Raw genomic sequence first — 17,906 nt, forward strand, 5'->3', positions numbered from 1 at the left:
TTTGTATTGCTTTTACAAAAGGCTCACGTCATACATATGCCTTATAGCCCCACCACCTAAGATGAATGTGTTATCACTCCATTAACAGCATTTGGCTCAAGTCACTAAAACCCTCATAGTGTGTTACAAGTCTCATGCTTCAGTGTATAGTTTGGACATTAGACCAATCAGAAGAAGAACAAATTCAACAAAATACTTTCTTTGTCAGACCTCATGATACTTAATAGTTTTTACTATCCACTGACCACTCCACCAGCATATTCTTGGATATTTCTGGTTCTTTAGACCCTTTTTATCATTGCTATAACTAAAACCTGTTCCACCATGGTTTTATCCTCACTGATGCTCTGGTGGTCCAAAATGTCCCGTAAAAAAACTTTACACAAACTAATTGAAGGTACACTGAGACAATTGCCCAAACACTAACAAGGCAAATGCTTCATTTCACTGGTGCTACATCACACCAGTTTTCCCCTGTGTTGGAAGAAAGGCAGCATAATTCAATATAATTACACTTTTATATACTCTAATTGGTCATAAGATATGTTTCACTTTACAATAACATGTGGGCCTTCTCCAAAACGCTGGCATGACAATGGAATCACACATTGTCTACAATGTCTTTGTATGCTGTAGCATTAAGATTTTGGAGCTAATAAGCATAGTTATTACACTTTGCATATCTTATACACTTTGCATGAAAATATACAAAAATTTGGATGATTTTTGAAGATGTTCATAATATAAGCCCTACCCTGAAAATAAGCCCTAGTTAAGATTGTCAGCCCACATTTTTGGTAGTACCAAAAGTTTGTTTCAACATGCGATGATGTATTGAATTATAATATATTAATATCAATATAAAATAATATAATAATTATAGTAATATAATAATAATGTAATAATTATAGTAATATAATATCAATAATACCGGGAATATATATTATAATTACTGTAAGTATTTGTAAATACCCAAGTGGGTGCCTTTGTACAAGAGGTATGGTAAACAGATGACCAATCAGAGTACAAGCTGTATCAGGTTGTGTCTAAGTGAATGGTATATACATTTTTGTACCATACATAAATAAATTTGGTAGATTGTTGTACATGAAAATATGACATCCCCCAAAAATATGATCAGTTCCTATCACGTCTTTTAGAGCAAAAGGTCTTATTGTCGGGGGAAATACGGTATGAATATCTCATGATGCTATATGACCTTTGTTTGGCTCTTTTATCTATGACATACTTTATTGCCTTGCAATGTGGGGATGAGCACATTGACTTCTCTTGCCTTCCTATGCAAAGAACGTCTGGGTTTATCTCTGGATTGATTTTAAATATTCTTTAGGGGTCTCAATACGCTTAGAGTACATGGTTTAGAAAGAAAACTCTTTTTTTAATGTAAGAATAAGTTTAAATAAGAATCTTTACAAGCAGGCAGTTAATATTTATTCATTTCAAGAATTATATCTTATTATCTAGAAGTTATATAAGTGTGACTCGCTAGATTTTTTAAAGTGCAAAGCTCTTCATTTTAGCACTGTATATACCTTATGAATTTTCAGTTTTCTATTAATGAATTGATTTAAGTCATTTAAAAGTTCATTTGATATATAGTCATTTGATCAATATAAGTTAATCCAGCACTGTGAATCAAACTGTTTATGTGTTTGACACCTCACCTGTCTTTTATCCTGTCCTGGCTTTAATCCGCCATGTCCCTCACGTGGTTTATCAAACCAATCAGTCTCTTCATGCTGCAGATGGTAGGCTTTAAAAAGGAAAACAAGGAAGAAGGAGGAAGAAGAGTTGTAATATCATTATCAAAACAATATAACGTGTCCCACTACACCACCTGTTTCCCTAAATACTACCCAAAACATGTCCAGACACATAAGGTGATGTGGCATGTTTATTTTAATTGAATGCATGTCATAAAACAAAACTTAACTTCGCAAACTAAAACACTGTAGGTAAATGGTTGCTCAAATGTACGACGTTAGAGGAAATAGTTATGGGCAGTATTGCGGGGGCATAAGACTCCTGGATTGAGACACAGACAGAATGTTTTATGGAAAGGACATGCATGTCTAGTCATGCAAACCATATCCCACACAATGGGCTTGTCCACACATCGTGCACTGATAGTGGGCAGAGAGCCACTGTTGGTTGAAACCACAGCAGTCATAGACGCAACAATGAGATGCCTTACATATACTTCTCTAGACCAGCACTAAACAACAATTGATAAGCTACTGGAAAAAAAAAATTACACTCTGAGCTGGTTTGTTGATACACAATAAATAACAAAGCTAATGTAATATTAGTGTTCTGCATTACCTACCTAACATTAAACCCACCTAATAGCTGGTTTACTACCCTTAATCACAGACATTATTATTTAACTATTATAATTATTTAGAAACATACTTTCAATTTGAGAATCTTTAAACATCTTTTTTAACTGATTTTATTCAGGCCTAATCAAACCTCTACACTAGGTCAAAGTCATAGTCATAAAAGTATTATAATTAGTAATAAATATATATACGTTTATATAGCATACAATGTATTATTTCAAGTGTGCAATATCAAACATTTCGCAATTGCTCAAGCCAAAAAAGTTCAATTTGGACAAAATTGAAAGGCAAATTTGGATCATTATGAAAACCATTACAATAAAACAACAGATGATGAAGTCCATGGCAGTGAGTAATATCTAGATCAGAAATACAGTTCTGGATTAGATCTTCTTCTTCTTTCGGCTTTAATTATTTTCACACAAACTACCTGCATGTCTTCCCTCACCACATCCATGAACCTCCTCCTTGGCCTTTCTCTTTTCCTTTTACCTGGTGGCTCCATCCTCAGCATTCCTCTACCAATATAACTCATGTCCCTCCTCTGCACATGTCCAAACCATCTCAATTTTGCTTCCCTCACCTTGTCACCAAAACGTCCTACATGCACTGTCCCTCTAATAAACTCATTTCTAATCCTGTCCATCCTCGTCAGTCCTAACGAAAACCTTAACATCTTCAGCTCTGCTACCTCCAGCTCCACCTCCTGTCTTTTACTCAATACCCCTGTCTCTAAACCATACAACATCGCAGGTCTCACCACAGTCCTATAAACTTTCCCTTTTACTCTTGCAGATACCCTTCTATCACAAATCACTCCTGTCACTCTTTTCCACCCACTCCACCCTGCCTGCACTCTTTTCTTCACTTCTCTAAAACACTCTCCATTACTTTGCACTGTTGACCCCAGGTACCTGAACTCCTCCACCTTCTCCACCTCTTCTCCCTGCAACCGCACCACTCCACTGCCCTCATTTTCATTTACGCACATGTACTACAAATCACCAGTTCTGGATGAGATCAAACATCTAAAATGTCCTAATAATGGATTTACCCTGGATAATTTATAAAGAAGACTGAAAGTTGGCTGTGGTGCTGAGATGCATAGGAAATAGGTCAAGTATTTCATCTTGTTTTTCTGTTATTTCATATTTATTGTACCACTTATGGTAAGTGTTCAGTAGTTTCATGGACATTCTTATTCCAGTACTACAATATTCCATCGTAACACTTGAGACAATACAGTTTTAACAGGATTTAATCTCCTCCCCAATGAGTAGCAAATTGCATTACCAGTTTGTTAAGTCTTTTACTGAGGATGCATCGATTATGGCATGAACTTATGACCTTTTAATGGACTGAACTGAGACCTCAACACATAGAGATCCAGCATTCCAACATGCCATTGCCATGGCACAACACATATGTAAGCATATTAATATGTATGTGTCTTCATTGATATGACTGGGTCATGTCAGAGTTACCTAGTGCAATATATGAACATGAATACCAGGATGGGGCTGAGGTGCACCACATTGATATGCCCATTATCCAAGACTATGACACGCATGAAAAGAGTTGATTTATGCTTAATGGATTTTTGAATGTCATTGTGCAATCACTCTCACCTTCTACTTTCCAGCTAGGACCTCCTGCTGTGACACAAGCATTGCAATTCAGTGGATTGACAGAAACAATACGAATAAAAAAAAAAATGCTAGGAAAGAGCTTTTGGAAAAAAGCTCCTGTGAAATGAGGTGCTATTTATGTTTACTAAAACATTTCTAGACTAGTAAAAATGTTGTAAAAACATAGAATACTGTTAAATATATCTGATATCTGATATGACACATTTAGTGATAACAGTTTTCAGTGCTCCCAGGATTGTCATTTACTTTTTCTTTTTTTTAGTATTGCGTATTATAGTATTGTGTTCTATATATAAGTGTAAATGCCAGGTTTGCTTTTGGAATACTATGACACTTGAACCTTGAACCAGTGTTGTAAACTTGTGTAAACTTTTGTTGATAGACCTTGTGAAATCTTTTGTGCCATACCATCAAGGGGTGGAAGAAATGCTGTGGACCTTTTTGATTTTTAGTGTATGGTGTTTGCTTTATTGCATATTGTACTAACTCTGTAAAAGTAAACTCCAACGAATATATTATGCAATTTCTGGACCATGTTTACATCAGTAACACTAAAATGTCGTTATTTAATTTCTAATGCAGTGAAACGGTTGGCAATTATATTGGCTTTTACTTACCTTTATAGATATTATTTAGCTCAGATATTCAGTGGATATTTAATTGAATTTACAAACTATATACTGATAAGTTCTGTACTACACAACACATCTATTGTCGATTTATATTTTGGTGCCACAAAAGTTAGTTAGATTATCACAGCTTACAGCTTTACATTTGGTGAAGGACAAACAGATTTTAGCTATGGTAATATAATTAAATGGATATGTAATTCATAGAATGGGATGATGGAAATAATAATAGTAATAATAATAAAAATATTATTTTTGCTAGGTTACATGCACTACAGAATGAATCTGTAACAAAATAAATATTTAGATGCAAAACTAAAATACAATTTAATTATTGAAATATATAAATGAAGCCCCTAGTACAATAATAGGCACATTAAAAATACTGTATTTACATTGCCCATACATTATTTTGTTGGTACCTATTAAAGCAGTAGGGCCAGCCTATCTTTTTAGTCACAATTTAGTCCCTAGATAAAGTACATTGGACTGGAAATCTAATGTAGATCCACACTGCATCAGTACCAGCAACATCTGGCCTTGCATCTGTACCCCACAGTGTCTTGATATGAAAAAAGATTCCATAACCTTGAGTATTAATTATTGCGCTAATTGGAATTATCAACGGATTAGACATAATCAGGATCCAGAAACCAGATCAAAAGCAATACATGACAGAACCAAATAGGAAAAATAATTGTAAAAATATATAAAAATATATTTGTATATAATTTAAAGAGTTTGTGAATCATTTATAAATATATTTGATATGCTTGATTAAATGTGGATGCATTGTCAGACACAATTCTGGATTTTGCATATGTGTTGTAATATCCAGCCAATATTTGTAAGCCACGCAATAACTAATCAATCATTTTACTTTATCCCCTATGAGCTGCTTTAACAATACCCTATAAGACACTGCTAAACAAAAACCTAGTTGGCACCATTTAAATTAAGCTATTTAAATGTTATTTACATACTGCAGATATACTGTACCATTATAACTGAGACAAAAGATATATACATACCATATTTTAGATATTGTAACTATTATTTTTAATAGTATACAGTACACTTTAAATATTCTTTATTGTACTATAATGTAAAACTAAAACATAATTTCTTTTACCACTCAATAATTCATGATTTATAGAGGCACCTGGTATACAATAACATAATTATGCATGCCCTCTATCTTTATATTATATAAGAGATGGAAATGAGCATGCAAATGAACCTCACCAATAATAGAGAAATCAAATGCAAGGATTAATATATTACATGATTATATATTATTTGTAAGTAAAATAATAGCAGATAATGGAAAAAAAATTATAGCAACCAAAAGTAAAGCACATTATTTAATACGTAGAAGTTTAGAACACACACACATAGAAAAACATTTTTAATCATGCACATATTGATCAAGGCATGTAAAGAAGTGGCATAGCAAATTTACCTTCACTGTCTGACATAGCTCCTTGTAGGTCATCCATAATAAAGGCTATATCCCTATCATAGCCACGTGTTCTTGATTCTTCTCTCATATGCTGTTGTACCTCTGGCAAAGAGTGACTGGAACCAAATTGGTCCCGGGAATCAGCAGAGATAGGTGGTAGTGGTCCTGCAGATGCCCTTGCCATACCCATTGGTTCCCCAACTGGGCTCAGTGGGCTCTCTTCTTCTGAGTTCTGTGCCACAATGGGAATGCGGCCCCTGCTTTGGCTAATAGGTAAACTTGTTGGTTTTACCCTTGCTATTCCAAACTGGGAATCCATGCCTTCACCTTCTGACTTCAACCTTAATGAAGAACTGGAAAGGTCTCTTTTAATGGACAAGTCAAGTCCATATACAGAGGAAGGTCTGGAAGAAGGTCTGGACCGGGTGCCACTAGGATAAGTACCATCATCTGGGAGGGATCTCAAATTCGGGCCAAGGTTAACAGAGTGGCCAAGATTCAGTGACTGAGCCAGGTTGGTGGTAAGTGTAGAGCCCAGGTATTTCTGCTGTTCTGCTATATTCTTCCTCAGGCCAAATGTGATCTCGTCCTGAAGCAGCCTCACTCTGTTGGACAGTCCTCCCATTGTTGAGCCAGTGGGGGCTAAAAAACTGCTGTAATCAGGTTCCAGGTCTCGGCTCTCTTGTATTGGGGAAAACTTTGTAATTTTTGGATCAATTAGAGTTCTTTTATTCTTTATCTGTTTCTGGTAAAGGACTGAGGCGGACAGCTGCTTAGCAGCTTGCTTTTCAAGTGTAAGTCTTCCAATGCTATATTTTTCCGATTTAGGAAAATGTCTAAAGCTTTCAGTGTGTAAGTACTGAGGAAGACCTGCGAGTTGATCCAGACCGTCAGTTCCCCTCCGGAATTCTTGCTTTATTTGCTGTTTTAGAAGCTTTAACTCATATGGCTCTTCCATGGAGTCCTCCTCTGGCTTACCATATGAATGTAATCTAGTGGTGGCCTGTAGAGGGCCAATGAAGTCACTTACATCTGCTGTTCTTCGAACGTCAGCAACATGAAGAAGCCGATCACTTTTGCTGATTTCCTTATCAGGAACATTGAAGCTTGAGCCCAAGCCTCTGGACCCCTTGGTGAGCTCACCTATGTCATCAATCATAACATAGTTTCTGACATTGTGATGATCAATGTCTGCATAAAAGGATTCTGCTGAAATGCTGGACATGGGACTACTAGCCATACTTCCTCTTTCCTCAAGCCCGATTCTAAGGTCTAGATTATTATATTTACTTGCCAGGTGTGAGACCCCATAGGCACTCTCTGTAGATGTGGGGACAATTAGGAGAGGTTGATTCCGTATAACTTCGTAATTTGTGGTTATTTTTGGCTCCAAGTCGGACAAAGTAGTTTGCCGAGTTTTCTGTTGCATTAGAAGGAGTTGGGAGGCATGGTCATAACCTGTTTGCTGTGATTGCTGGCTAAGTGAAGGTACTGACGAGTATATTGACTGGGTTTGATAGGGAGACACATGTTGTTGATAAAGTGATGGCTGTTGGTACAGGGTTTGCTGGGAATAGTGACTTGGGGATTCACTTTGGGAGGCATACTGATAATGAGTATATGCAAGTTGTGCATAATGAGAATCAGCTTCAGTCTGTGGTGGAATGAACTGGTTGAATTCAGACTGAGGTGCAGTCCTTGGTCGTTCCCGTCCATGACCATTACTCCGTGTATCTCTGTTATTACTAACCTCACTATCAGACATATAGTCACGCTCCTCTGCCACACCTTGTAAATATGCTCTCTCCCTCTTCTCTCTTTCTTTTAACAAAACCTCCTTTCTTCTGTTAATACCCATTTCAAGATACCTCAGCTTGGCATCTATTTCTTTTTCTTCTTCATCTAGTTCTGCTTGCTTCTTACGGAGTTTGGAAGATTCTCTCTCAACCAAATCCAACTCTTTGTCAATATCTTGTAGGATTTTAGCTCTAGCCATGGTGGTATTTCTACATATTCTTCTTCGGGTTGAACCGGTACTGTATCCCAAGGAGCCAATAGTGCCTTCCTCTGGTGGTGGATGCGGAAGGGTACGTTTTATTTTTTTGTGGGAGCCCACTGGTGTACTGCTCTGTGCAACTTTGGTCTGGAGATTAAAACACAACAATTATCTTTATTTAGATATGGTCAATTATTATTAATAAAATCTTCCTTAGTGAATAACACAGAAACACATCTGTACTGAACTGTATGAATAATGAATATATATATATATATACAGTACAGACCAAAAGTTTGGACACACCTGCTCATTCAAAGAGTTTTCTTTATTTTCATGACTATGAAAAATGTAGAGTCACACTGAAGGCATCAAAACTATGAATTAACACATGTGGAATTATATACATAACTAAAAAGTGAACTGAAAATATGTCATATTGTAGGTTCTTCAAAGTAGGCATCAAGAGAATGCCAAGAGAGTGCAAAGCAGTAATCTAAGCAAAAGGTGGCTACTTTGAAGAACCTACAATATGACATATTTTCAGTTGTTTTACACTTTTTTGTTATGTATATAATTCCACATGTGTTAATTCATAGTTTTGATGCCTTCAGTGTGACTCTACAATTTTCATAGTCATGAAAATAAAGCAAACTCTTTGAATGAGAAGGTGTGTCCAAACTTTTGGTCTGTACTGTATATATGCATATACACAGTATACTGTACCGTATATATATATACATTATAGATAGATAGATAGATAGATAGATAGATAGATAGATAGATAGATAGATAGATAGATAGATAGATAGAGTACATACATACATACATAGACAGATCTTATTGACAGTACTTACTGAGCATACATCTGAGTACTGGTATATGATTCTGTCATCAGGTGTTGGACTCAGAGACTTGGGATCAGACAGAGATCGCTGTGAGGCCCTTAGTGATCTTGGGCTACTTAGCTGTCTTGGTGGTTCAGCTGTTAGCATTTTTTGAGTGCCTTTTCCGGGAGACACAGGTGAGACTGGGGAGTATAAGACCTTTGGAGATTTGGGTACTGAATTTATACTAATACCATCTGCTTTTAGATGGGCATTGACACCAACTTCAACGGGAGCTGAATGTTTCTTATCTTTGTCTGAGGTCAAATCTGAGTCACTTTCCATTTCTACTTCTCTGTGCAGGTCAAATGTAGTATCTACTTGAGCTCGGAATGGAGACTTCTTTAGGGTTCCAGAATGATCTGTCTGTACTGAGATTTCAGCCACAGTTTGGATTGCAATGCTGGATACCTTGGAGCATTTAATCTTTTCTCCTTCTGAATATTTGCTGGACCGAGACCTGCGCCTGTTTCTAACAGGAACATCCCATTCATCCTGATCCTCATCATCAGTTTGCACACAGCTATCTACACTTTTCCGACTTCTTCTTCTCTTTCCAGGGTATGGCCTTTCAAATCCTTCCTCCTCTTCTGTCTGAACACAATTACTACTTATTTTTTTACTACTTAACCCTACATTTTGCTTGGTTATGGCAGGCTGCTTTTCTGGATCCTGCTTCTTTTCCCCAGTTTCTTTAAGATCATCATCTGATTTAGGAATTTTTAAGCTATGCTGCAATAAATCACCAGATGGTGAACTGTGACAATCTTGAGTAGTTGCAGAAACAGGGACTTTTGACAATATGTTGTCATCCTTCACTGGCCAGTACTGTCCATTATCTCCTTTGCAGTACCAGGAATCCAGGACTACACCTGAGCTAGAGGTTTGAGATATGCCATCAAAGCCATATGGATATATTTTTTGTTCCTGTAATTGTTGCTGTAGTTGTTGCTGTAGCAGTTGGATTTGCTCAAGCTGTAGTTGCTGCTGGGCAAATGTCTCCTGTTGAATAATAAGATGAGCCTTGCGTTCCTCTTCTTGCTGCATTAGAAGCTGTTGTTTTATGCTTTGTAGTTCCTCTAATTCCTTTTGTACAATGAATTGTTCCTGTTCACGATAACGTTGTATCTCCTGTCTCTCCCATTCAAGCTCCTCAGCCAGGCACAGCTGCTTCAGTTTCTCTAATTGCAAAAACTCGTGTTCGGCTTGGTATTGTTGACTCTTGCTGTCATCAAAGGTTGGGAAACTTGGGGACACAAGAGCATCCAGAGAGGCTGCAATGACCTCAAGGGTGCCATCAGAGTATAGTTCTGGGAAGGCTGATATTGAGGGTAGCAGGGTGGCAATGGCAGAAGGCAATATATCCTTGGATGGATCAGATTCTAAGAATATTGACTGGTTGCATTCAGTGGAATTCATTTGATTATATGGTATAGTCTGGATCTGTGTTGAAAATGGCTTTGTTGCAGTGGTGAGACTGTTTAATGTTGTACTGAAAATTGAACCAGGCTGAGTAGTAATTGCAAATGTGGAAGAAATAGGTGGAGCGACAGGTGTGTACACAACTCCATTCGATGATCTTTGTACAGTATTATTTCCTGAGGATAATCTTTGGGAAGAGTGAGTGGTGGATATCGCAGAAAATTGCATTGTGCCTTTCTTTGAGTAGTCCAGGGCTTTATCTGTAGTGGTTGAAAATGTATACTTTATTTAAACAAGTTAACCAGTTTTAGCCAGATTATGCACTTAGACCATGCAGTTCAAAGAAAATTTATGAAAATGACCACAAAGAAGAAACCAGAGGGCATGCATAAATCACTTCGGTCATACTAGCATGATGCAAAGCCAAAACACTGAGGGAGAACACGAAGGCACATGCATGCATCTGTATAAAAAAAAAAGAAACAGAACAAATAAATAAAAATTATCAGCGCATATTAATATACTGTATATAAAAAAAATAAGAAAAATAGGGAAAATGACAAAAAATACCAATATACATATAGATGATAATACTGACCTCTTGACATTTTTGCTGATGTCAAATCAATTGCCCCATCTGGCGCATCATTTGGGCTGACGAGTCCATTTTTGTTGAGCGGATCAGTTTGTTTGAATGGTTTGATTTTACTTAGATCCTCAAGAATTGTGGCATGATGTTGACCATAATTACTTACGCCAACCTGCTTATCCGTAGTAGTCAATGGGGGCTGTGTTCTACAGCTTCCTGTGAATGGAAGTCTATAGAGCATGTCACAGCAAACTGTTTGCCTTCCTGCTGTCAGATCTACAGGTTCCATATCATCTTCAACAACACTTGTTACCATCCCAGTGGAGCAAGTAACAGTCAACATAGTTTTCTTTGGCTTTGACATTGTCAGATCAATAGCTCCACCTGCTGAAGGCTCAATATGTTTAAGTTCACTGGATGGTGTGCAGATTATTGGGGTCATTATGACAGGTAAAGATGAAGGTGCCCTGGTGTCAGCAGGCCCAAATGATAAGTTAAAGGGGATCTCTGTACTAGTGGTTTGTTTTGGTATTGAATTTACTGGTCTGTAAACTATTTGTGCCAGGGGTTGAAATTGTTTGTATGTTTTAAGTGGCAGAGGTATTGAAGTAACACTTTGTACACTGGGGTGTGTGTCCACTGTAATGTTACTGTTGTATGTAATTGTTGCAGTGCAGGCTACAACAGTGATACTGTCTGTCACAACAGAGAGTGTTGTAGCAGGAGTTATCTCAGCACTTAGGTTTACAATTTCTGGCTGAACAGTTGTTATCTGTCGATTAATTGAATCAGATAAGAAAGACTGCAGATTTGAATCAGGTGCTGTGAGATCTATTCCATTGTCAGTCATTGAAACACTGCCTTTTAGTGTTGTGAGATCTATAACATTATCACTGCAATGTGTTTTTCCACTTGGTTTAGGTGTGGCTTGTTTGCATGTATCTAAAATAGGTTGTAGAGGTATTCTTTCTTGAACAACTGATACTGTAGTAGTTCTCTGGACTTCAGTTTTGACAACTTGTGCCAAAAGATTAGGCAATGCATATTGGTGCTGTTCCGTTGATGCATGTGCAGAGTACAGTTGGCTCATGCTGGACAACACTTTCTCACTTCCCTTCTCTTGACTTTCAACTGATTGTTTAAAATGAGCAAATGTTAGAGGTGTTGTTGGTATATACGTTGATGTGGACACTGATGGCGTCATTTGTTGTGATTCCAAGAATACTTGGTGCTGTTGAATCTGGTCAAAGGATGGACTTTTTGTAGATTTAGGTTGTTCTTCCATTTCCAACATTTGAATGCCTTGATTTTCTGTGGTCAAAGGGAGTTTGTTCATTATTGTTGGAGCAGGATAAACCGTTTGAAAAATTTGTCTCTCAAGCCCTTGCATGGTACCATGTGAAATTAAAGGTTCCCTTGAAGACAATGGAGTAAAACCTTCTGTAAAGGCTGTTGGCATTACCTTTACAGGTATTTCTTGTTTTAATAGTGATATAGGTGCCACTGGATGACCATTGGTTTGTGGGGCTGAAATATGACTTGCACAAACGTCTACAGATGGAATCACTGTTGAAACCTTATTTGTATTTTGTTCTATGAACATGGATGGAATTTCATCCACAACTGTTACTTCAAGCAATGTATCTGGTGATGTTGCTGCAGAAGGATATACTGACGATGCTGAGTAAATAGATTTGTCCCCTACAATTTTGTTCTTGACTTGCTCTACAGTATCTGTTTCTATTTGGGGCACAAAAGCTGGGCTTGATGCTGGCTCTGAGAACACTGCAGATGGAGTATTTATTTTTGGTTCTATTGACATGTTTGGAATTTCAGTCACAACTGTTAATGCTACAGTGGGCATTGTAACCACTGTTGGTGCAGGATATATTGTCGCAGTCACGGGTGGTACAGAGTAAATGGCTTTTTCATCACACGTTTCCCTTTTGATTGGTTGTAAAACTGTCTCTATTTGGGACTGAAATGCATGGCTTGTCGCTACTGAATGCGGTACTGGTACTGATCCTGTAGCTAAAATCCCTGTTGACACAGTATTTATTTTGGGATCTATAGTCATGTCTGGAATTTCAGCCAGAACAGGTGATGTTACTGTGGGTATGGAAACCACTGTTGGTGCAGTATATATTGTAGTCATAGGTGATGAGGAATAAATAGTTTTTTCCTCATACATTTTGATTGGTAGTACACCTGTTTTTATTTGGGACTCATATGCAGTGTTTGGTGCTGCGTAATGTGGCACTGAAACTGTATTTGATGCTGGAGCAAATGTTGTTAAAATCATCGTGCTTGTAACATCTGCCACAGAATCTCCAGTTTTCCCGGAAATATATTGTGAAGTCAAAACAGGGGCAGATATCATTTTTGGTGTGGTAGCTACTTCATGCTTTGAAATTATAGTCACTGGGGCAGACACCACAGGTGAAGTAAAAATTGTTGATACAATAGATGTTCCATGATGCTTAGGAGATGAAAAAGATCTAGCTAGAGGAGCCTGGGTTGTAACACCTTCCACTGGTGATCCTGGTTCTGATGGCAATGTTATAACAACGTAGGTCTCAAGAGTTTTAGCAAATCTAGGTGACAAGGGAGATTTTGGGGATGAAATACTGTGTTTGATATCAGTTGGCGCAGTCAAAGACAATGGAAGGGCCTTCGGAGGCTCTCTTGTTCTTGGTAAGGTTGCAGCATGGACAACTGCAGATTCAGCAATTACTGATGGTTTAACACTTTCTCTTGTTTTGTGACTAAACACTAGGCCACTTGGTACACAAAACGGCTTAGGTGGGACTGGAGGAGGTGACTTGTGTATGGTGGTTGTAACTTGTTTCACTGCTGCTCCAGGTGCTTGGCTGGCTATACTTTTTAAAGGCTCAGTATTAGTGCTTACCAATGACTGTTGGTTAAAAGGTGTACAAGGTGAACTATCAGATAGCAGTGCTGGTGGAGAAGCTGCAGGAGGTGGCGGAAATTCAATGACTGGCTTATCTGCTCTTTCTCTGGAGATAGTTGTCACTTGAGGTACAGTTTCTGCTGACACAAATGTTAAGTCACTTGGTAAAGTAGGTTTCCGTCCCCCACAAGTAGAAGCCTCTGAACTGATAACAGGGGATATACTGACAACAACATGTGGACCTCTAACTTGTTGAATGGAGGCTGCCATTGTATTGGAAATGAAGTCCTTTGTTTCTTTTTCAACACTTGCAGTACCTTGTGCTGTCTGCAGAGTTGGAGTTGCAATCCGAGAGACATCTACTGAAGGTTGAAAATTGTTTGGCTTTGTGTCCTCTACTGTTGACTGAGTTGGTAGAGAAGCCTGTGTTACAAAGGTGACAGTTGTACTAATGGTGGGAAAAATGTTTGTGGTAGAATGCTCTACATACTGATGGGTTTGTGAAACTTCAACAGGGAGTTTATGGGCATCCTTTGTTTCCACAAGTAATTTGTCTTCATCAACATAAGAAATAGGAATTGCTGGGGTCAAAACTGTTGTATCTGAAGCAAGAATAGGGGGTAAAATTTGTGACTGTTGTATGAATGAATTGACTAAAAAATTTGGTTTGGTTGGCTCTGACATGGATGAACAAATATAGCTCTGTTCCACTGACGAAGAAGAAACACATTGTGCAACAGATACACTCTGGACTGGACTGAGACTGTCTATTGAGCTGTATGTTGATACTGCACTTGGGGCAGAAATAGGTCCTTTATCTATGGCTGAGGTATATGTTAAAGCTGGAGTGTGCGCTAGAGTAGATATTGTACCTATACTATGAATTGGATATGATGAATGTAAAGACATCAGGTCTGGCATTTCAACAATAATTGGAACAGGCTCAGAAACAATGGCAGGAGATGTGTGTTCTCTTCCAGTATATCTTGGATCAAATAATGATGGTACTTGAATTGGACACTCAGATGTAGAAAACACAACATTAGGCACAAAAGAATTTGAAGTTACACTCATTGTATGACCTGAATTTGAAGCAATAATTTGCTCATGTGAGGACACTGATGTTACTGTAGATGTTGACATAAGGGTTGAATAATCAACAAGATTTGTTGGTTCCAGAATTATTTTTGAATCTACAGTCTGTAAAACTGAATCAGGCTGTGATACTCCATCCTGTATTGTAACAATAACTGCATCAGTGGTGGGCTTTGGAGTAAAACTTGGTTTTAGAGCAAGTGGTGGCTTGGAAATTGAAACATCCAATGGCATAGATGGTAGGATTGCTTCTGGGGTCACTGATGATTCAGAAACAACAAAATCTTGTGTAGAAGGAACTGTTGTTGGCTTTGGAGCGAATGGTTTATTAACAGACATACTAGGTAATATTGTTGAGACGTTTGTGGTTTGTTCAGTAGATTCAGCAACTTGGGAGGTGCTAACAACTTTCTCAAAAGAAATTTCACTGAAAGAAGTAGGTTGCACTACATCTTGATGTGTTAATTCTGCCATTGAAATTATAACATGTGCAGAATCAAATCCATGATTCATCCTTGTTGAACTTTCAGCAACATAGGTTTTTGGTGGATCAGAGGTTTGCACTGCAATTTGATCTCCAAGGCTTGAGGTAAATGCTGTCAAATCTTGTGGAGACAGAGGAGATGCTTGTGAATCCAAAGGTGAAACAAGGGACTCATGTTCAGTTGCTGATTTTGTGGAACTTGGTGGAACTTCAGACACAACAGATGTTGGCTCAGACTCTATTGATTGTGCTTCTATTAAAGATTCTTTAAATTCAGAAACTTCTTCTAACCTGTCATCACCCTGAGAAATACCATTTAACATAACGATTTCATACTCTTGTGTAATGCTCTCTTCATCCTCAGCCTCCTCTTCACCAGATGAACACTGAGTTATTTTCAGGTCAGGAATAGTATAGAGAAAATTTTTAGCGGGCTGATCTTGTGCAGACGTTGAGTCAGCCTTGAAAGGCATCATAGCACACTCAATAGGTTCAGCTGCAAACTCATCCTTGTCACTATCCTCTTCCCCACTTAGAGGAATTTGTATTACTTCAGCGGAATCATCCAAAGGCTCAGACGAAGACAAAGGTGATACCGGTGATAAAGGAGTTGATTGTGTAGGGCTTGTTTCTGGTGTCATGACTTCTTTGTCTCTATTTAAAAGTTCATCATTTGCAGTTTCAGCATACCACTGCCAATTTTCATCTTGCTGTTTTGTAAACTCATAGCTTTCTGACATATTTACAAAGCAAGAGTCAGTTAAAACATTCACAGTGGTATTGCTGTGAGGAGCTGATTTGTTTAATTCTTTTAGCTGTTCAAATGTTTGATCTTTTAGCAGAAGCTCTCTGTTTTTCTGCATCTCCTCATAAGCCTCCTCTGGTGTTCTAAGCTTTCTTTCAGTTTCTGGAACAGACACATTAGTCAAGTACTCATCCAAAGTGATATTATGGTCAACTCCTATAGCCAGTGCTGGTTCCTCCACTAGAGACTCATAAACATAGTCCTCTATCAGCATGCCTCCGTAGAGTGGCTCAATATCAGGTGGAGTGATTTTCTTTGTCATAGCTTTAATTTTTTGGGCTTTTTGCATCATTTCTTCATATGCCTCATCTGCACTCTTCAACGGTTTCTCTTCAACGTCAAGCATCACATTAATCGGTGGCATTTCCTGGCTAGGAACTGTTTCTTGTTCTGACTCTGTACTTGGCGATATGTTTGAGTAAGAAAATGTTTCGTATGTTTGTCTCTCTGAAAACTGTAGTACTTCATCAGTTGGAGATATGCCCTCTATCGGAGAGTGATTATTTGAGGGATGATCTAGCAATTTGTCTTTTTCTTTATTTGATTTTTTGAAAGCCTTTTTAAACTGCCTTTGATCAGTCTCCCTCGGTATTTCCTGTTCAGTAAGCTGATCTCCTTTCTCGAGGATTTCGTCCTCCTCGGAGGAGTCTGCTACAGTTTGAAGAAGTTGACCTTGCCTATGCCTAACTTTCCGGTGCTGCTTGCCCTCTAAACTCTCCTTCTTGTGACCTAGACTGCTATCACTTTCTTCACCAAGTGAGGACAGTGATGTAGGTGATGTGGTTCCTGATGTGATGTGGGATGCATGCACACTGGAAGATCCACCATCTTTAGACACATCCTCAGCTAAACTCTCTTCTTCTGAAATTTGACCGATAGTAACATTTTGCTGTACTGAAATAGCTCCTGTGCTGTTAAGGTCTGTTGTTTCTTCCTTTTTATTATCATCCAGGAGAAATGTTTTTAGAGGATTGGCCATTAATTGGTCTTCTTGGTCTTGAGACAAGTAGCAACTATCAGCACTTTCCTCAGCCACATTAAGTTGCTTTATGATCCTTTCTGCTTCTTGGTCAATACTTTCAGTGCCTGCATCACTGACTTCATCTTTTTTTCTGATCTCTTTTTTGATGTAACTTTGGTGATAAGCTGGTTGCAAATCCTTATCTGCACTTGTCTGTTTTCGATGTGTCTGTATGAATTCTTTCTCTCCAGAAAAATGCTTTGTACACACTGTCTCTTTAATAAGAGCTAGGTCTGCCTCAGTTTCCTTCAGAAGGGACTCACTAGCCTTTTGAATCTCTTTAAGCTCCTCGTCAGATGAACTGTATGACTCAGGTGAAACTGGAAATACATTATGTCCCTGTGGGTCTTTTTTATCATTCACCTTCAAGTTGTCTGTATTGTCCAGTGATCCTGACAGTACTGTGCTTTCAGCCTCACTGGGTGTGGTAGGTGTAAAATTTAACTGAATTAAAGTCTCTTCATTTTGGATAACTTTATCTGGAAATGCTAAATCCTCTGCCAAGTTTGATGTCTGTAAAAAAAAAAAAAAAAAAATTGTATTAATAAATAATTTTTGAAATGGGTAACCTTTGTAATGATTTCACTGTAAAA

At 38.0% G+C, this 17,906-nt stretch overlaps 1 protein-coding gene across 6 annotated transcripts in view; it reads right to left on the minus strand.

The window, feature by feature from the left end:
* The window catches only part of pclob (piccolo presynaptic cytomatrix protein b), a 77,904-nt gene that overhangs the window by 18,440 nt on the left and 41,558 nt on the right, over positions 1-17,906 (minus strand). For 3 of the 6 annotated variants that reach the window (XM_083551726.1, XM_083551729.1, XM_083551725.1), the window contains exons 18-22: positions 11,007-17,826; positions 8,957-10,668; positions 6,104-8,246; positions 3,992-4,018; positions 1,686-1,774 (exon numbers count right to left, since the gene is read on the minus strand). In XM_083551726.1, coding sequence (XP_083407852.1) covers positions 1,686-1,774; positions 3,992-4,018; positions 6,104-8,246; positions 8,957-10,668; positions 11,007-17,826 — 10,791 coding nt within the window. The remainder of the gene's footprint in view (positions 1-1,685; positions 1,775-3,991; positions 4,019-6,103; positions 8,247-8,956; positions 10,669-11,006; positions 17,827-17,906) is intronic. The other 3 variants (XM_083551730.1, XM_083551728.1, XM_083551727.1) reach the window with 2 other exon arrangements.

Source organism: Silurus aristotelis (genome assembly GCF_946808225.1).
Source record: "Silurus aristotelis genome assembly, chromosome: 10".
NCBI lineage: Eukaryota > Metazoa > Chordata > Actinopteri > Siluriformes > Siluridae > Silurus > Silurus aristotelis.